General features: G+C 41.1%; 1 protein-coding gene across 2 annotated transcripts in view; it reads right to left on the reverse strand.

The window, feature by feature from the left end:
• LOC111141164 (lamin B1) overlaps nucleotides 1-19,926 on the reverse strand; it is a 53,486-nt gene extending 33,560 nt beyond the window's left edge. The window contains exon 1 of one of the 2 annotated variants that reach the window (XM_022493529.1): nucleotides 19,250-19,926. In XM_022493529.1, the coding sequence (XP_022349237.1) occupies nucleotides 19,250-19,608 (359 nt within the window). In that variant the 5' untranslated portion in view covers nucleotides 19,609-19,926. Of the gene's footprint in view, nucleotides 1-18,943; nucleotides 18,980-19,249 lie in introns of those variants that run through there. The other variant, XM_022493530.1, reaches the window with a different exon arrangement.
• Between the last annotated feature and the right edge of the window lie 1,296 nt (nucleotides 19,927-21,222).

A 21,222-nucleotide genomic window follows, 5' to 3' on the forward strand; every position in this document is an offset into this window, starting at 1 on the left:
TGCTAAAATCTGTTGGAAAGGTGTGTTCTTACAGAAATCCAAGTTGGGGCGCCTGGATGGCTCAGTGGGTTAAACCTCTGCCTTCGGCTCGGGTCATGGTCTCAGGGTCCTGGGATCAAGCCCCGCATCAGGCTCTCTGCTCAGCGGGGAGCCTGCTCCCTCCCCCCCCACCCCCTACCCCCTACTCCCCCACCCCACCCCACCCCCGTCCGACTGCCTCTCTGCCTACTTGTGATCTCTGTCAAATAAATAAATAAAATCTTAAAAAAAATCCATCCAAGTTATAATACTGATAGACTTAAGAATATAGAATTTTAGAAGCTATAAATTAAAAAAAATAAACTAGACAAAGGAATATTCATGTTTATAGAGATCAAAAATGGAAATATAATTATGTGGAGCTTTACTGCTTTAACATGTTAGGCAAAAGAACAGCTTAAGAAAACCAAAAACAAGCCACTCTTCAGTCAGTTTTAAATTCCACTCGTATTATTCTATAGCAAAATACTATGCAGCCCTCTGCTTGCTTAGATCACCTCCTAGCAATTGTGAGAAGCTATTACACATTGTCAGGTTCATCTTATAAAATAAGACACTCAACAAATACAGATTGAGAATTTTCCCTAATGCACATATTGTAATATCCTAGATGGAAAGGAGAAGATAGATAAAAGAAAATGAAAAACAACACAAGAAACCCATGCCAACAACACCCTTTCTTTGTTCAGCTGCCTTTCTTAACTCAGCACTAACACTTAACTTCAGGACCATTCTTATTTAGGAAAACATATAAATTACAGGGGGTAAAAGGAAAAAGCCATTTAGTTTTTCCCCTGCAATCAGATAACAGAAATCACTCTATATGAAACTGTTATCTCTAATCATAACCATAAAACAAGGGATTTTTAAATCCCTCAGCAGAGATCTACTCTTCATGGACAGCCAAGGCAATCAGGCCCAGCTGTTTGAGCTCTGTGCTTTAATGTCCGGTAAGGTTCTTCTGAACACATATCTGGTGGCAGCTGAATGCCACTCAACACTAGAGCAATTATTCAAGTGACTATCAATATAGCTTCTGAGGCTCTCTTCACACCTAGCATTCAAAATTAACATGACTTTTATTATCTAGCCATGGTTCAGACTTAAAAAAAAAAAAAAAAACTTCACTTTGAATTTAACGTAAGGATTATTATTAAGCCCAAACACAAACCTTCTGTCTTAAAACTAAACTATTTCATAATTACAGACTCAAAATGCATATTAAATATGCATCTGCTCCAACATTCATTCTCCAGCTTCAATTATGTCCCCAAAGTATCCTACCTTTCAAAGGAAAAAGGAATGTGACCCACAATATTTTTACTGAGGAAATTTAATGAATTCCCTTGCAATTAAGATAAATGTAACACACAAAATTTCTAGGAAGTTCTATGATCACAATTTCTACTAACATGGTCTCCTCTGGTGCTAGTAAAAAGACTAAGATGCTTTCGCACAAACTCAAAAGCTGCAATTGATAATTTCTGGTGGTAACAAAATTCTGCTATTCATTCAATAAATGGAGCAGTCAACAAATTAGCAACAACCTAATCAGAATCAGGCAAACCCTAACTGATACCAGCTTATAATTAGGAAAAATACTAAATAAGACTTAAAATGGACCACAGAACCATTTATTTGAAAAGAGATTCGCATATATAGTTACTTCTGTGCTTGCTTACAGGGCATGCGTAGAGCTTAAATCCTAATAGAAAATGACTTCTTGGAGGAAAAAAACAATCAATAACCACAACTGTGTGCCAGGCCATTGATCTGAGGGCTTGGAAACCAGCAGTGAACAAAATATAACAAGTCCCTGCGTTTATGGAAGGTACTTTCTAGTGGGTAGAGGCACATAATAAACAAACTAATATATGGAAGAGGTAAGCAATATTTTGAAGAATTAAACCAGAATAATCAGTTAGAAATTAACAGTATGTTTAGTTATTTTACCACTCCTCCATGGGTTTCATTCAACCCAATCTCACATGCAAATAGCCTCCTACAAAAATAGTAATCACTAAGTCAATAATTATCTTCGGAGAGCCTAGAGAGTGCTAGAAAAATGTACTGATACGATAGGAAACAAAGTCAGACACTAACCCCATCCACAAAGAGATTCCACTCTCATAAGGAAATCAATCATAAAGAATTATCTTAATCAACCATTAAATTTGTCAGCAAACCTCACCAAGTGCTAGGAAAGAGAAGAAAAGTACAGAATGCTACAAGAGTACATGATATAGGGTGCCTGGCTGGCTCAGTCATTAAGCATTTGCCTTCGGCGGTCCTGGGATTGAGCCCCACATCAGGTTCCCTGCTCACTGGGAATCCTGCTTCTCCCTCTCCCACTTCCCCTGCTTGTGTTCCCTCTCCCTTGCGGTCTATCAAATAAATAAATATAGTCTTTAAAAAAAACCTTAAAAAAAAAACAAAAAAGGAGTACATGATATAGCTTCTGGATAGAAATGTCACATTCAACACAACTTCATTATTACCTCTTCTAGAAACCCAACTAAAACAGCAAAGGCACAAATCCATTATGAAAAAAGTAAAGAGGAAATGACAAAATTGTGGAAGCTGAACACAGATGTGAAACAAGTGAAATGAGTGAAAATGAGCTTGACCAACACAAGAGTGCTCAATCCTAAGCCAGACACAGGGATACCTGAGAAGTAACCTACTTTATACTACAGATGCTGTTGATAACAAGATATACCTTGGTAACTCTGAGGTAGAACTAGCTGAAAATCTATTAGGAGGCAGACAACTACTCCATACTACGCCCCAGGGCCCAAAGACCCTCATCCACCATGGCAAAGGATGAAAAGTTTACTCTCTTAAGTAAAGTAAGCAGAATCTTAGATCAGGCAGTCACATGACACACCCAAAGGCAGCAGTACCATACCACAAAAATAAGGGAATTCGGTGGACTTGTACAGACGCTGATATCCCCTTTCAACCTCCCAGAGCTCACAGTAAGCTAGGCAGCTAAACCCCAGAAAACCGAAAACACTGACAGTAGGTGTTCCCAATGAAATGATCCTGCCATCTCACCCACAGTGAAGCTTGCTCAAGAAGCCCCACTCATGCACAGAGCTCTCCATCAGATTCTGAACACCATTCCTGAGTATAAAGGAGTCATCAAACTTCTGAGAAAAACTCTCACTATGGATTAACTCACCCAATGTCCATTCCACCCTCCCAGCTCTGCTTTCCCAAACTGGAAAGCTAAAAAATGCCATTTTCCAGAATCTCTTGCAGGTGGGATTTTGGAGGAAAATGAAGTACTCTAATACATCTGTAAAAAATATGGAAGTTTTTTGTTTTTTTAGATTCCTCAGGATTTCCTATGAAATCATGGCATCTACAAATAGAGACAGTTTTACCACTTCTTTCCTAATCTGGATGCCTTTTATTTCCTTTACTTGCCTAACTGCCCCAGCTAGAAACTCCAGTACAATGTTGAATGTTAAGTGGTGTGATTGGGCATCCTTCTCTTGTTCCTGATCTTAGGAAGAAAGCACCCAGTCTTCACCATTAAGTGTGATACTAGCCATAAATTTTTTATAGATACTCTTTGTCAGGTTAAGAAGTTTCCTTTCATCCCTCATCTGAGTATTTTTATCATGGAAGAGCAACACACTTTGTCAAATGTTTTTTATGCATCTATTGAGATGGTTGTTGTCCTTCATTCTAGTAATATGGTTTACTGCCGTACTGACCCACAGACTGAACCAACCCTGCATTCCCAAGATAAAACCCACTTGGTGATAGTATGTAGTCCTTTTACAAGGGGGTAGGTTTGGTTTGCTACTATTTCATTCATGGAAATTTTGCACCGCTCCTCATAAGAGACACTGCTTTGTGACATTTTTGCGGTCTGAAGTTTCTCCAAAACAGTGGTCCAATGTTCATTCTCCAGTTTGCTGGGTCATGGGGCAGGTACTGGTACCAACAGCAGTGGCAGCTTCCTGATCCTAAACTGTAGCTACAAACTGTTGTTGTTTTTCTTGTTGTTTTTAAGTTCAGTGCCTTCAGTGGTGGCCTCAGACATAAAAGCTCCCAAAATCTATAGCATCCTAGGCATCATTCCAACACCTCTAACCCTTCTAATGATTTTTTCCAAGCACCTGCATTCCATATCATTTTCTTTTCTGCTTAAAATATCTAGTAGTTTCCATTTCCTGCACTAACACATCAAGGACCTAAATAAACAGAAAAAAAAATTAACGTGGAGCACAAAGGAACGGGGAAGGAGATAAAGACTTCTGAAAAGGTAAGAGAAGTACTGCATCCATGAAATTTATTCACAACAGTATAAAGAAACATCAAGAGAGTACAAAGTTATGAAAAATTTGTAACAGAACCGCAAACACTGGAAGATAAAATTGAGAGTATTCAGGAGGAAAAATTTTTTAAATAAGAACACTAAAGAATCAATTTAAGAAGTCCAACATCTGAATAATAAGAGTCTTAGAAAGTAATAAAATAGGAGAAAATCATGAATAAAATCATTTTTTAAAGTTGCCAAGGACTAAGGACATGAATTTCCAGACTGAAAACTATCACCATGTGACCAGCAAATTGGAAGAAAAAAAGATCCACACCAACAAACATCCTTAAGAAATTCTTAAGAACTGTGGGCACCCGGGTGGTGAAGTCAGTCAAGCATCCAATTCTTGGTTTCTGCACAGGTCATGATCTCAGAGTCATGAGATTGAGTCCTGTATCTGGCTCCACACTGGGCATGGAGTCTGCTTGAGATTCTCTCTCCCTCTCCTTGTGCCCCTCCCCCTGCCTGTGTGCTGGTGCCTCTCTCTTTTTCTCTTTCTCTCAAATGAATTAAAAAAAGATTTTATTCATTTGAGAGAGAGAGAGTGAGCATGAGCAGAGGACAGAAGAAGAGGTAGAGGGAGTAGCAGGGAGCCCAACAGGGGGCTCGATCCCAGGACCCTGAGATCATGACCTGAGCCTAAAGCAGACGCTTAACCAACTGAGCCACCCAGGTGCCCAAATCAATAAATCTTAAGAAAGAAAAAAAGAAATTTTAGAATTGGACCTAAAAAAAAAAGAAAATGCTACAAACTTTCTGATTTTTCACTCAGTACTTCTTAGCAACAACAAAAGCTAGAGAACTATAAAGCATGCCTTCAAAATCCTTAGGAAATATACTTTACAACTTAAAATTCTATATCCAAACTATCAATGTTTAGGCAATACAACTAGCCTAGAGAAGAGCACAAGGCTCTTCTGAATGCTATTTCTTCAATAACATAAAACTAATTAAAAAAAAAACCCTCATGATTCTAAATAACTTGATGTTTTAACGGTATCAAGTCTTTTTATATAAGTTAGACAAAACTAAGTGGGAAAAAATGTTATTTTCATAGGTAATCGAAAGGTGGTACAGGGAAGAAAAACTAAGGGTACTACTCTAATGAGTTCTGTTGGAGATTATGTTCAGAGTACGTACAGGCTTGGCTGCCAAACACAGTATATGTGTTCCTGAGAACTCAAATTTTGCAGACACTAGAGTAATAGATCAAATGGAAAAATAAAGTTGGAACAACCCTCTCAAACCCTATGCAGTTTTGTAGCCAGAGCACCAGCAGTAACATCAATAATTAATGATTAGTACCTCAGGAGAGGACTTGGACAACCCTGGTAAGGAGTTTAGCGTGGCTCCAACTACCTGGAGAGATGTTTATAAATGCACAGGAGGAGTCATGCTGTCTTGCAGGAATGGAAACAATAGAGACAGAAGTAGAGCTCTGAACACACCACTGCCTATAAGAGCAAAGGGAATGCACCTCTCTGGGAGAGGGAACCCCGGGAATAGGCACTCACTTTGGATTTTCTTAAAATAAAGCTGAAAAGCAGAAACAGACCCATAAATATAGCGAAGAAACTGAAGGTTGCCAGAGGGCAGCATGGGGGGGGGTGGACAAAATGGCAGAGGGGAAATGGGATAGAGGCTTCTAGTCATGGAATGAATGAGTCAGAGATGAAAGGTACAGTATAGGGAATAAGGTCACTGGTACTATAACAGTTGTACAATGGTATTGAAATAGTTATATGGTAACAGATGGTAGCTACACTTGTAGTGAACATAGCACTAAGTACAGAATTGTGAAATCACTATGTTGTACACCTGAAACTAATGTTAACACTGTGTGTCAAGTATACTTCAATTAAGAAATAAAAAATAGTAATGGGCGCCTGGGTGACTCAGCCAGTTAAGTGTCTGCCTTCGGCTCAGGTCATGATCTCAGAGTCCTGGGATTAAGTCCCACGTGGGAGTACCTGCTCGGTGGGGAGTGTGCTTCTCCCTCTCCCTCTGCTGTTCCCCCCTCCCCGCTCATCCTCTCACTTGCGCCCTCTCTCTCAAAAAATAAAAAAATCTTCAAAATAAAATAAAAATAATAAAAATAAAATAACAAAACAGTTGAAAGTGGAACTGAAGGCTTTCTTACCTTTAACTGTATTCTTTTTTTTTTTAAGATTTATTTATTTATTTATTTGACAGACAGAGATCACAAGTAGGCAGAGAGGCAGGCAGGGGGGGGAAGGGGGAAGCAGGCTCCCCGCTGAGCAAAGAGACCCACACAGGGCTCGATCCCAGGACCCTGAGATCATGACCTGAGCCGAATGCAGAGGCTTTAACCCACTGAGCCACCCAGGCCCCCATGAACTCTATTCTTGATATTCCAGTTCCCCTTTACTAGAAAAAGTCAAGTATAAATCAGTACAACCTACAATTACAATAATATCATCTCTGTACTTAAAAGCCATATTTGAACTAATTGGTGTTAAAGAAGCATTTGTAGCAACACACTGAATTAATACTTTAAAAACCAAAAACGGATCTAAACCAATCTAAACTAAAATGTAATTACTAGGATAATGGGAAGCAAATATATTATGGATAATAGAATGAAGAACTCAATTTCCCATCTTCCATAGCACAAAGTCAATAATGTCATTTAGATACAGAGATAAATACCAAACGAGCAGTGAAAATAAATGAAGGTAACCTTTTTTCATGAGAAGCCTTGAGTGAACTGTTAGTCCTTAAATTATGCACACACATACATACTGCTGGGTAGTCGTAGGTTGGTTGGTTTGTTTTTTAAGGCTCATAGCAAAAACATCTGATAGGGAAGATTTCCCTAAAAAGTGGATACAGTGGACATCTGTGAGATAAGAAATTAACCCAATGATGAAAGAAGTCCAGGCAAAGGAAAGCACTTTTGCAAAGTTGCTATTAAGAGGGAGCATGGTAAACAGGGTTGAATAAAGGACTTCACAGTGAGGGAAGAGAGCAAGATCAAGTATGGTGAGAGATGAAGCTGGAATCAGAAAGGAGCCAGCCCATGCAGGGAAGAACTTTGAGGGAGGATGACCACTAAGTCCCAGTTTGCCCAGGACAATTTCCATTCATGCCAGTTGTCCCAGCATAATTTATAGCTCCCCCTTTCACACATACAAGTACCCCTATTTGGACACTAACTTTCATGGTCACCCTGCAATTGGGTAATACTGAGGTAGTTTTAGTCTTTATCCTAGAAGCTACTCAAGTGTTTTAATTTTAAGCAAAGGAGGTGAAGTGCATTATCAGAAAGATAATTGGTCCCCTACCCAATGTTTTATGACATAAAGTTCTACTGAGAATCTACTTTAAATAAACCTTTAAGAATGTCTCCTCTTCAGAGCCAACATTCTTGTACAAGTGATCTCATAATCTCTTCCCACTCCTTCCTTAATTACCCCACTTCCTTTGATCCTACTGCCCTTTACTAGCATTAGGCACTCCTCAATCAACAGTAATCTTCAGCCACCCAAGTTAATAGATTCTTTTAGGCCTTACCCGACCAAAACTACACTACCATTCCTTCATAAATCTCCTTGTCCTATGACTCAACCCTTGTTCTACTTTTCTATTACCTACTACCTCCACTGTGGGTTTTCCTTTCTCTACCTAATCCTCCTATGTAGATGTTTTCCATGTCTTTGCCCCTCCTCTCTTTTGTCTTTATCCGCAAATATCACCACGTTCCTAAAACTATACTTCCATTCAAAGTCTCTTCTCAGAAGAGAAAGAAAAAGTACTCCAGGAAAGTACTCTAGACTGCCAGCTAACAAGTCCAACAAACACCACTAATTCACCACTAACCTGGAGCAGGTCCTCTAAACCAGCTCCCTATCCATCACGCTCTATAAGCAACACTCCTGAGGTGCCCAGGTAGAGGAGAGTCACCCTAGACTTTTCTCCCCAATCTCCCATGCTTAGCATCTCTTAAATCCACTTTCTGTCCTTTCCCACTGCCTTTCTGAATTCAGGGGTCACCTCATAACTTCCCAAGTGTCCTTACAGATGTTTTACCTCTACTCTTTGTTTCCTCCACAGAATGGCCAGAACATTCATCCATTCATGTCACTTTTTCCTTGAGGTTCTTCATTTATTAAAATTCAACTGTCCTCTACCACATACATACATACATATATATTGCTCTAGTTAGATGAAACTACCTGCCATTCAGGAAAACACCCTCTCCTAATGTTTTCCAGCCAATTCATACTTATTTAGCTCCGAACACTTAGCTCAGACTTCAATGCCTCCCCAGTTCCCTTGGGAGGTCTTCCAAAACTTCAAAAGGCTCCTAGTTTGCCTTAGGTGGTAGTCGTTTCCTCCAGAGCACCATGTGGATACCTGCCATCATAACACTTATTACACTGTACCAATGTACTACATTTACAGTATCACAATAGCATAGTGTTTGTTTTCTGCCTTGCCCACAAAACTGTAAGCTACGTGGTAACAAGGACGGAGCATCCCATCTATTCCCAGCATCTGGGTCAAGGCCTGGCATAGATAGTACTATTCCACAAATCCATAAATAAAAAATGAACATTTCTCAAAAAAAATATTTTTAACTTAAATTTTTAAAAAATCATTTCTCTCATGAGTTTTAAAGACTTAGAACTTTTAATTCCTCTTAAATTACTATTAAGGGTGAGAGTAAGGTAAGAAAGTAGCTTTTTAAGAAAGAAGATAAGTCTTTTTCAGTAATTCATCTTCACCCTTTCCTTATTAGCAAATGAAGCCATCAATCAGTATTTCAAATAGCTGCTTCCATTTCTGCACTCTACTGACAAATCCAAAATTACCTCCTGGGGACTATGAACTATCACTGAGAAAAACATATCCAGTACCATTTGCAAAAGTAACAACCAAACAGACCTGAAAATCAACTGTCCCATGTAAAGGTTCAAGTCCCAATGCAATGACCATGTATGGTGGACCTGCTTCAGGTTGGTAAACCCACAGAACAGTCCTGATGTTGGGATTACAAGAAATGACAAAGGGGGGCGGGGGGTACCTGGTTGGCTCAGTCAGTGAAGCATGTGACTCTCAATCTCTGGGTCATGAGTTCAAGCTCCACATTGAGCATAGAGTTTACTTTAAAAAATAACTGAAATGATCCATGTAAAAACTCTCTGGCAATGCTAGAAGACAGAACTAGGACTTACTCCAGTTCTACAATTTATCTGCTAAGTTCTCTGAGCCTCAAGTTTCCTCATTCATCAAACAGGGTTATCATAAGGCTTAAAAGACAGTGTCCATAAAGCATCTAGCATCGTGTCTGGCGAACATGTTAAGTATGAAGTCAATGCTAGCACTTTCTGTTCCTTATCTTGCACAACTACTTTGATCTCCGCAGGTCTCAATTTCTGTATCCACAAAATAAGCTGGTTAGATTGAATGATCGAAGACCTCTTCTAGCAGCAAAAGGGTTCTAATTCTACCTATGATCAATAAATTCAAATGCCATGAAGGCAAAAAGTTAAAATTTAAAAGGACAGAGTAAACAGATTAGCTAAGGAAAACAGTATTTAACATCTAGGGCTACAACAAAAGTTATCAGCAAAAACAGAAGATTATAATGTGCATTTTGATTGACCCCTTTATGCCAACAACATTAGCATTACAATATAAAAATGATCAAGAACTTGGGCCACCTGGGTGGCTCAGCTGGTTAAGCGTGTGACTTGATTTCCTAAGATTTCCAAGTCACTACCTAAGATCAAGCCCCCTGTCAGTCTCTGTGCTGGGTGTGGAACCTGCTTGGGATTCTCTCTCTCTCTCTACCCCCCACCGCCTCTTAAAAAAAAAAAAAAAAAAAAAAGAACTAAAAAGAATCTCCAAAATTAAAATTAAATTCCTCTAAACAGGAAATGGGAATCCATCTGCTGTTGATGCCATCAAAAATTGGCAAAATGGTAATTACTTTATCCAGTGGCTAACATTTAACCAGTAAACTAGTTAACTTTTAACCACTAAGTTAACCGGAAGAAAAAACCTGTTACACTGTCAGCGAGAGAGAAGAGGATAATTGTACTCTAACCGCCTCTGAGAGACTGGGGAGATAAGCAGTTACTGTGAAGCATACATCCTTGGTCGTAATAAGCTAAGTGACTGATAAAGTTATCAATATATCTTTAAAATGTTTTAAATGATAGAATAGTACATTTACTATTGTAAATGTTAACTACTGACATGTAAAGTAGTGCTCCATGAAAAAAGATTACATATCAGTATTTATCAAGAACTATTTTGTTAAAGAAAAAAGAATCTTTTTTATTAGTAATATGGATATTAAGAGAAAAACTTAAGCACTTTTTTATGGAACTAAGGGTGATTTTAATTTTCTTCTTGGTGTTCACCTTTCTTTTCTAATTTTCCATAACAAACATAATAATTTTTGTGTAATAAAAAAGCTCATTTTACCCTGGGGCTAATAATACATTATATGTTAATAAAAAAATTTAAATTTTTTTTAAAAGCTCATTTTTTAAATTCCCCCAAAAAGAACAGCCAATACACAATCCCCTTACCAAAGAGCTACAGTCAAAAAAAGAAGTTAAAAATCCTGATTAGGAAACTTCCTTAGATCCCAACATCAGTTAGGCTTCCATCACTCACTCAATGCCTCAGTCTCAATCAATCTCACTATTTGTGAATGAAAGAGACCTACACTTATGATATAAAATTCTAAAGGTCTCTAACTCAGACATACCAGAGGTGATGTCATCTATACAAATTAAAGGACAGATACTAAAAGACTGTGCAGAGGGGGGGGGGGAAAGAATCAGCAGCATATTATAATGCTTTATCTTTCATTCCATGTTTACTTTCTTAAATCTGGGTACACTACAAGATTACCCAGTTAAAGGGATTAAACCTAGGGATTAAATTCCAACAACTCCAAAAGATATCTTGCTCTACCATACCAAACATCCTTTGAAAGCATAGGAAGGAAGTGTTATGACAGTTTAATTACTTGGGATTTGCCTCCTAGACTTTAACACCAATTCTAGGGGCTTCATCCTTCCATTTATTCCCCTGAAAATTAACTTTAACATGCAGGTTTATAGCTCTTGTATTAAGGTCAGGGTGTTACTGTCAACTTGTTTCTACCAGAACAAAATAAGGACATAAACAAAAGACAAGTAAAAAATAAAGGTTTCTGTTTTTCAACTAATCATCCTATATACAAAGAAAATTCCCTAAAGCAGATTAGCATTTAGTACATTAGGTGTGAAAACTGAACAAGAATGTTAAAACAAGCCTGCAGTGTTGTTTACGTTATAACATTTCCTAAATTTCCTTCTATCAGTGACTAAAATACATAGAAAGCCAACAAAGGAAGTATATACATGTACTAAGTCCAAATATATAGTAAATTCCAACGCCCCTCCCCACTAGGAAAGTAATAGGAAAAATTATTTTACCATATTTACATTTCAGTACTCTTTAAAACTGCTAAAATTTTAACAATTTTCCTTGCTAAAATATTAGCAATATTTTATCCAAATACTGCTGGATAAAATTCACCCATTATTATGACACAAATAAATATCAGGCTAAATAATGGTCTAAGTTTCTCATTTCTTCCTGAGATTCAGAAAACTACTACTCACTCCTAATCGTAATTATACAGATGAGGAAAGGCAGACTTAAAGAATTTAAGTACCTGCCCCAAGTCACAAAAAATAAGAAGCTGCAACTTCATGCAGTACTCTTGATACTACCAATCTCATACTATTGTGACTGACAGTGTCCCAAATACATTTGTTAGCAGCACGTAAGTACCAGTATACACTTTTAAATGAAAACGCATGAATCCAAATTTTCCACTAGAAGTTTCCTTACTAATGTAATAACAAAGTAAAATCAAAAGAATGTTATTTTGCCCCAAAGGAATATACAAATAGGTTTAATCCCTCAACTGCAAATCCATCTTCCTCAAAGCAATGGTGCTTGGGAATGGAGACAGAAAGTCTACAAATCTTCAGGTATATGAATACCATGCAGAAACACAATCAACATTATACTCTTTGGACAAAAAAATAAACTCCTACTTTCACTAAATTGTATTTAAAAAGAAGCATTATTTGTTTTGAAAAGCCAAGAAATTATGCTTTAAATCATTAGATTTTGTACATTATCGCAAAGATTAATTTGAAAACACTGGCTTTGAGGCCTAATATTTATAAAACATTAAACTTTTTCATGAGACATTCTTTTCAGAATTTTTTTAAACAAAGGGACAGTAAAACTGGCTCAGCATCTTAAACAATCCTACAGCATCCACTACATATGTTATATACCAGCGAGCTCCCATCACCACTTTTCTAATTCATAACTCTCAAAAAGAGAAACTTACCTGAGAGTTAATTTTGCACCTTTCCAAGCTTTAAAATCTACCACAAAACAAACAAGGAATAAAATACAACTTCTAGAACCTGATGAATCCAGTGAACTTAATAAAAAGCAGTCAATTTAAAAACTCAGATCCAGAGCCTGGGTGGCTCAATCAGTTGAGCATCCAGCTTTTGGTTTTGGCTGAGGTCATGATCTCAGGGTCATGGGATCAAGCTCACTCCCTCACTCCTATTCTGTCCCTCCCACCACTCCTACTCATGTGCTCTCCCTCTAAAACACATAAATAAATAATATCTTTTTAAAAAACAAATAAAAACACAAATCCATATTCTCCTTTATGCACTTCCAGAATTTCTAAAACCAAATATTTTCATTAATTTATTTGGTGACAAAATCTGACCTAAATGGACATGAGGCTATTTTTAGTTGTCTTCCTCTACTTACTGTAACTATTAATATCTTTCCTTGCAGAAATATCTGTTTCACAATGGAACACTACCACCCAAGCCCCACTGGGGGTATCCTAATAGTACATGCACATTACCTTCTTAAAATGGAAAGTGTTTTTACTTTCAGAACACACCTAGCCATAGGATTTTACATAAAAAACTGTGGACCCATATCACTGGGAAAAAAAAAATGCATCCACAAAATTAGTTACTAAACAACTGACAAACTAACTTAATTCTCTTATATCTAGCTTCCCTGTACAGTTAATACTGAAATTCTAAAATATTAATCTTCCCCTTTTGTGTTGACTGATGACACTCATCATCATTCTTAGAAATTGATCCCCCAAAATGTTTCCAATCCATGTAAGTTTGGACTGAATCAGAGTACCTATATCTTAGATCTGAGATGTTTTTCTGTGAAAGACCAAGTATATAGAAGCTACTGTCAAAAGTATTGTCAAAAGTATTGACAAAAGAAGTATTATCAAAATCTCTCCAGCAGGACCAAGCATCTTCATGAATTCTTCTGTCTCTGAGGTATGCTGTCTGCTGAGGAACCAAAAAGGGACAAAGTAATTTTAGAATCTGTAATTTTTTTTAAGATTTTATTTATTTATTTGAGAGAGAAAGGGCAAGAGTGCAAGACAGCATGAAAGGGGGGGTGGGGTGCAGAGAGAGGAACAAGCAGACTCCCCACTGAGCAGGAAGCCCAAGGTGGGGCTCAATCCCAGGACCCTGGGATCATGACCTGAGCCCAAAGCAGACATTTAACCTAATGAGCCACCCTGGCCCTCCTGGAATCTATAATTTTCTTAATCCACCTACATGATACACTAATTACAAAGACTCTAAATAAATTAAAATAGGGCGCCTGGGTGGCTCAGTGGGTTGGGCCTCTGCCTTAGGCTTGGGTCAGGATCTCAGGGTCCTGGGATCAAACCCCACATCAGGCTCTCTGCTCAGTGGAATGCCTACTTCCCCTCTCTCTCTGCCTGCCTGTCTGCCTGCTTATGATCTCTGTCAAATAAATAAAAATCTCTAAAAAAAAAAAAATTAAAAACAAAAAATTATTCTCAAATAAAAGAGCTAAATGGACCCAAAAGACAAAAAATTTCTTCCTTTTCATCTTATAAATTATACTTCAATTATTAGTCAAAAGAAATGATTTCCAAGATGCCTATATAGGCATTAGCCACCTCACTACACCCTAATAAAAAGGCATGTCCCATAAAAAAAAGTATGTCCCATAAAAAAACCTGTAGCATCAAAATGAATTAGGAAGGGATCATCAGCAGACATTCCAACAAATTTCTAGATGAAAAGTATATAAAAGTACATATCACAAAACATACACAGGACTACAGGAGAAAGTGAGAGAGACTCAAAATGGGGCCATTAACTCATGGAACAGCTTTGCACCTGATCCCCACCAGCTGATCTTACCCTAACTGCAGGCTTTCCAACAAGTTAACCAAGGGGGCAGCCCATTCATACATAAAGGTCCTAATTTGTCCTTGCATTAGAAAAGGGAGGGAAGGGGGCGCCTGGGTGGCTCAGGGGGTTAAAGCCTCTGCCTTCGGCTCAGGTCATGATCTCAGAGTCCTGGGATCGAGCCCCGCATCGGGCTCTCTGCTCCTCGGGGAGTCTGCTTCCCTTCCTCTCTCTCTGCCTGCCTCTCTGCCTATGATCTCTGTCTGTCAAATAAATAAATTATTAATAAAAAAAAAAAAAAAAGAAAAAGAAAAGGGAGCGAAACAGCAACCTAAACAACAAAAGCAGTAATGCTCAACCATTCATTTGTAGATGCTGACATCCAAGGATCATGCACATGAAAAAAAATCACTTGCAAAAAAACTAACTAAATAAAAAATAACCAAACAAAAGAAACAAATGACCAAGGAGGGAAAAAGAGATAATCCAGTGAACAGAAAAGAATTTTAGAAAGAAAATCCTAAGTATCATCCTCAGACAGAATAAAGAAAATAATGCATCCTTAAAACAGAAACAAAGTGAGCGAAAGAGAATACCTGTATAAAAAGATTTCTTGGGAAAAAAAAAAGATTTTTTGGAATTAAAAGTATGACTTCAGCCTTTACAATGTCACTATTGAGCTAGAGAAGAGTCAAAGTAATTTCCGAGAATGGGAAAAAAATTATGAGCAGAAGTGTTCAACATCCCCACCAGAGAACAAAGAAAACAGAGCGCAGAAAGGTATGGAATAAAGTAAGTTTCCCAAAGCTAAATAAAGATTAAAACTTTAAATAGAAAAAAACCACTGACAAAAGAAAGAATGCATAATGGAAATACCCATTCCTAGTCTCACCACCATGCAATTTCAGAAAATTAGGATAAAAGAAAATTCCAAAGCTTACACAGAGGAAAAGCAAAAGCAATTACCAAAAGAAAATAACTGTGACTGGCATCAGACAGAGATTACAACACTAGATGCTAGAAGACAATGGAGCAATATGGTAATTCCCAAGTTCTGAGGAAAAAATGTTGAACCAGTATTCTATACCTAACCCAACTATCAATCAAACATGAAACGAAACAAAGCTACTTTCAGACAAACAGGACTCAGGAAATTTACATCTTGACAACTTTTCTGAATGAGTTTCTTAAGGATGTCCTCCACGAAAATGAGGGAAGACACCAAGCAAAGGAAGATATGTGATCTAGGGGGAAACTGGGTCTAAATCAGGTTGATTCCTAGGATGTCAGCTGCACAGCATGTCTTAAGAGCCGAAAGCTTCAGGGGGAAAAAGAATAGTTATGTAAAAGATATTATAATTACTATCTTTAAAAAGTCTTCTTTAGTCAACAAGAAAAATAAAAGACTATTTATGGACAAAATTGTACCCAAAAAACCAGGGTTAGGGCACTAGGGTGGCTCAGTCAGTTAAGTGTCTGACTTGGGCTCAGGTCCTGATTCCAAGCTCAGTGCGGAATCTGGCTGTCCCTCTGTCACTCCCCTCCACACTCTCATGGATGAGCACTCTCTCTCCAATACACAAATAAAATCTTTAAAAACAATTTTTTTTTAATATCAGAGTTGAAACCTCAAACGAAGTAAAATGTGGCATGTTTTGAGCAATTGATGGAATGTTAGAAAAGAAAATGCATCTGATGCTGACAAAAGGAATATATGTACATATTTTTTAAATGTACTTTTAATCCCAGCACACTAAAGGATATCTCAGAGGATATTATTTTCAATCCCTAAGCAGGCCTTCCTTAACCATACCAACCCTTCGCCTCCTTTACTTTTTAAAAATTATTTATTTATTTATTTTAGAGAGAGAGTTCACGTGCACATGTTAAGAGGAGGAGCAGAGGGAGAGGGAGAGACCCAAGCAGACTCTTCGCAGAGCAGGACTAGATCTCACCACCAGATCACAGGACCCGAAATCAAGGGTCAGACATTTAACCTAACTTAACTTAACCTGCCTTATTTCTATTCCTCTAGCATCTGTTACTACCTAATATCATACCACAAACATTATTTTATTGATTCTAACACATGTATTCTTCACTTTTTAATTTTGCTGAAACTAGCATGCATCTCACAATCCATATACAGCCTTTTTTCCTCTTTGACAAACAGAAACACATCACTGTGTAAAGTTTAAGGCATATAGCATGATGGTCTGATTTACACAGACCATTTAATGATTAACACAACAGGTTCAACTAACGTCCATCTCCTTGTATAGATACAAAAGAAGAGAAAAAGGGGAAAAAATTCTCCTTGTGATGAGAACCATTAGGATTTAGCCTCTTAACTTTCATATATATTGTATGACATGATGACCTCGTGCATCATGTTATACATTACATATCTAGTACTAATTTATCTCATAACTATGTGTATGTTTTGACTCTCTTCCTCCATTTCCTCCTCCCCCTTCATACATACCATTTTATAACTACAGTCAGCCAGGTGGCAGTCTTGTTACCATGTGAAAAACAATCAGTAGTTAACTTTTTTTTTTTAAGATTTTATTTATTTATTTGACAGACAGAGATCACAAGTAGGCAGAGAGGCAGGCAGAGAGAGGAGGAAGCAGGCTCCCTGCTGAGCAGAACCTTGGGATCATGACCTGAGCCGAAGACAGAGGCTTAACCCACTGAACCACCCAGGCACCCCAGTAGTTAAGTTTTGAGAAGATTATAAAAGCATCAGCACCAAAATGCTTCAGATTAGATGAAACAGGACCTTTATCCACTTGCTGGTTATCTCCCAGCTGTAGTCAGCAAAATAAGGTCAGTAATTTATTTATTTAAAATGTATTTTAAAATCTCTGTAGTCTCTGCACATAGAACAGTGACTGGCACATAACAGATAGTTAATCTGTCACATTTTAACATCTCTGAAATAGGAATGGGTCCAACAGAATGGATCCTACACAGCTGGTTCTAATGTTTTTTCCTTAGTGGTACATACAGTCATGGCTAGTCATTACAAGCAATGGCATCTAGGATTTGAAGAAACTCCGTAACAAAAAAATTACAAAAAATTGGACAGTACAAAAAAAAAATGGACAGTGGTGTGACTGAAATGACCCATTTCAAAAGAGAACTCCAAAGGCTGGGAAATCCAAGAAACAGAAAAACAAGCGTATCATTGAGTTATGAAACTAAACATCCAAATAAATAAAAACAAAAAGAGCTAAACACAATTGCCTCCTGGAAAAAGCAGAATATCACACGTCTTTCACTATAAGCCAGGCTACAATTATTTTATCAAATGCACTTAATTTTTATGAACTATTTTTCATATATTAATAAGGTGGGGAAGTAAAGATGCACACATACAAAATCATAGAGAATGAGACAGGGACATTCACACAGATACAGACAGAAAGACATTCATGGGCAGAGTCAAAGTCGAGTCAAGCATCTCCAGAAATTTCAACGGACAATAGAGGATGGAGACCATGACTTCTGGGAACAAATTTAGCAAATATCTAAATCATGACATCAACACTAGTTTCGTACTTATTACAATTATGCCATTTTGCTCATCGGAAAGTCAAGGTAGGCTCAGCAAAGCCTTGCAAGTTTATCCTTAGGCCCCGGACCGCTTTAGGTGTAATAATTACAAACTCAACCTCTCCACACTTCACTTTCACCTGCCCTGGCTTGTCATTAATGACAATGACAGACGCGGAGGCTGAAAAGGTCTCTCCAGTACCACAAAGAACTGACTACATTAAAGAGGTGCAAAAACTCGGGGAGGAGACTGCTGCTGGGGGGTAGGCAGTCCGCGGATCAGAGAACGGTGGCCATGACATGCAAAAACCGAGCTTCCGTCGTCGGGTCCACAAAAGCACCCAAAGGGACCCGCGCCTGATTTCGTAGAAAGAAAAGACACTGTTCCCCAAAGAAAGCTAAAGAGCTTAAAAGCCCAACTTGCCCGGGGCGGGCAGAGGCGCGCAGTTTAGACCCCGCCCAAGACAGGCGTAGAACGATTGCAAAATGTCACAGGGCCTAGACTGCGCGCGCCAAAGCGGGACCCACCCCCGGGAGACAGGGACGTCGGAGGCAAGTCCCTCCCCTTCCTCTCTCCGCCCGCGCCGAGCTCATTCATTCTTGAGGCGGGCAGCCCATCTTCCCCCGCCGGCTATCCCGGCCCCGCAAACCCGCCAGCGGCTTTGTCTCCCGCCCGGCCGGAAACCGGAGCGCGCACTCGAGCGCGCGCCGAGACGCCGCCACCCCACACCTGGGGCCCGCCGGGCAGCCCCTCCGGAGAACCCTTCTAGATCTCGGGCGCAAGACTCCAAACCGGCCGCTTCTCCTTGGCGGCCTCAGGTGCGCGCTTCGCCCGGCCCTGCTCGGTAGCCGGGCGAAGAAAATGTGCATCCTGGTCGCGCCGTCGCTACCATTCGAGGCCCCTTTGAGACCCCTGTCCCCGCTAAGAAACACTCGATTCTCCTTCCGAAGGGCGTAGGCACCAGGCCAGGCTCTCCCGCCCCCGAGCGGCGCCCCCCGCCCTGTGAGCCAACGCGGCCGCCAGGCGGGTACTCACTTGAGGACCAGCTGGTCGTGCTCGGCTTTGAACTTGCCCAGCTCGATCTGCAGCTTGGCGCGCTCGCGGGCCGTGTCGTCGAGTGCGCGTCGCGCGTCGGCCAGCTCGGTCTCGTACAGAGCCTTGAGGCCGGTGAGCTCGCGGCCGCGCACCTCCTCCCGCTCCGTCACCTGCAGCTGCAGCGCGCTGTTCTCCGTCTCCAGGCTGCGCACCTTGTCGATGTACACGGCCAGCCGGTCGTTGAGCTCGCGCAGCTCCTCCTTCTCCTGCAGCCGCGACAGCCGCGTGGGGCTCAGCGGCGTAGCGGGGGCGCTGGCGCGGCTGCCCGACCGCGGCGGCACGGGGGTCGCGGTCGCCATGGCGGGCGGCGGGGCGACTGGCGGGCGGAGCAGAGCGGAGAGGGATGCAGAGGGCGAAGCGGGGACCGAAGTCACAAGCCGACGACCCGCGCCCGCGGAGAAGGCGGCGTGGGAAGGGAGAAGCACCTGGGTTAGCGGGAGCTGGGTTACAGCACAAAGGGCAAAGGGAGAAGACTGCCAATCAATCGTAAAATGCCCTTTGTAAGAAAATACGCGCCGCACTCACACACACACACTCGGGAAGATTCGGGGCGAGGGTGACCAGAAGGCCGAGCAGGGTCCGCGCGCCGCCGCCGCCGCCGCCGCCGAGTCTCCCGCCCGCCGCACTTTGTTTCCTCTCAGGCGGCGCGGAGCGGCGGGGTTGGGGGGGGGCGAAGGGGAGGGAGGGAGGAGGGCGGCGGGGGGCGGAGGTGGCGCGGGCAGTGGCGCTGCGCTTTCCAACATGGCCGGCGCCTCCCGGCATTCCACGTGACCGTCACCGGCCAATAGAGAGCCCGCGGCACAGTCCAGGGCTCGGGGGCCGGGCCTGTAAATTCAAAATCGGGGCCTCGGGCAACCGTCGGCCTGGCGCGCGGGGCTGGGCGTGGCTGGGGAAGGACTGAGGGAGGCGGAGTGGGGCGCCTGGGACTGCTCGCCTGGCTGTCCAGGGCCCAGCGTTGGCCGGGCCTTCCCGCCACCCCGCGAGGACCCCCAGAGGGGCCGGGCCTGCGGGTGGCGGGAAGAAGCCCGGAGGTTTTCCGGGGCGGGTCCGCGCCTCCGCCCCCACCCAGCGGTTCAGGGAAATTCAAACGTAAACGGCCATAACAGCCACACGCAAAGCTCCTAGAGGCCAGGACGACCGCGGACGTTGTAATCTTTTTTTTTTTTTTAAAGATTTTGCTTATTTATTTGACAGAGACGCAGTGAGAGAGGGGAACACAGGCGGGGGAGTGGGAGAGGGAGAAGCAGGCTTCCTGCTTAGCAGGGAGCCTGATCTGGGGCTTGATCCCAGGACCCAGGGATCATGACCTGAGCCGAAGGCAGACGCTTAATGCCTGAGGCGCCCGGGTGCCCTGCGGACGTTGTAATCTTATACCCGCCCGGCGGAGAGGGCTCGGAAACCGACCCGGAGGCCTGGCCGCTGTGGAGTTACGTAATGGGCTCCGGTGTCCGAGGTTCAAAACCCGCTGCGTGCCGGTGCCAAATGCAAACCTTTATTTTTCTCTCGGAGGGAAAACGGTGTATGCCAACACCTCCATCGCTGTCAAACTGACGTTTGCCTGCATGTCTTGAAGCGACCGAGCCCGCAGAAAAGCCAGAAACCCTGATTTGGGAGTCGCAAGTGACATTAACGTGTGAAGGAACCCGTACAAGCTGCTAATTGTTTTGCTTCACTAAAAACCAATGCATCAAAATCTAAACTTGTGTAAATTTAAGTAGAAATGACTTCTTAAGAAAAAAAAAATGATCCCTCAAATGTAACTGACAACGAATGCTAGTACAATGTCCGTTATCGCTTTGAAAAGTTTTCACTCTCAGGCTGACGTTTGCTGGAATTTACTGTGCCCTGCACCGGGCTTTTTGTGGGTTATGCCTACACGCGGCCGCTTTGAGGTGGGGGAACTGTTATCTTTT

The sequence above is a fragment of the Enhydra lutris genome, unplaced genomic scaffold (genome assembly GCF_002288905.1).
Source record: "Enhydra lutris kenyoni isolate GAN:26980312 unplaced genomic scaffold, ASM228890v2 scaffoldscaffold5, whole genome shotgun sequence".
NCBI classification, from domain to species: Eukaryota; Metazoa; Chordata; class Mammalia; order Carnivora; family Mustelidae; genus Enhydra; species Enhydra lutris.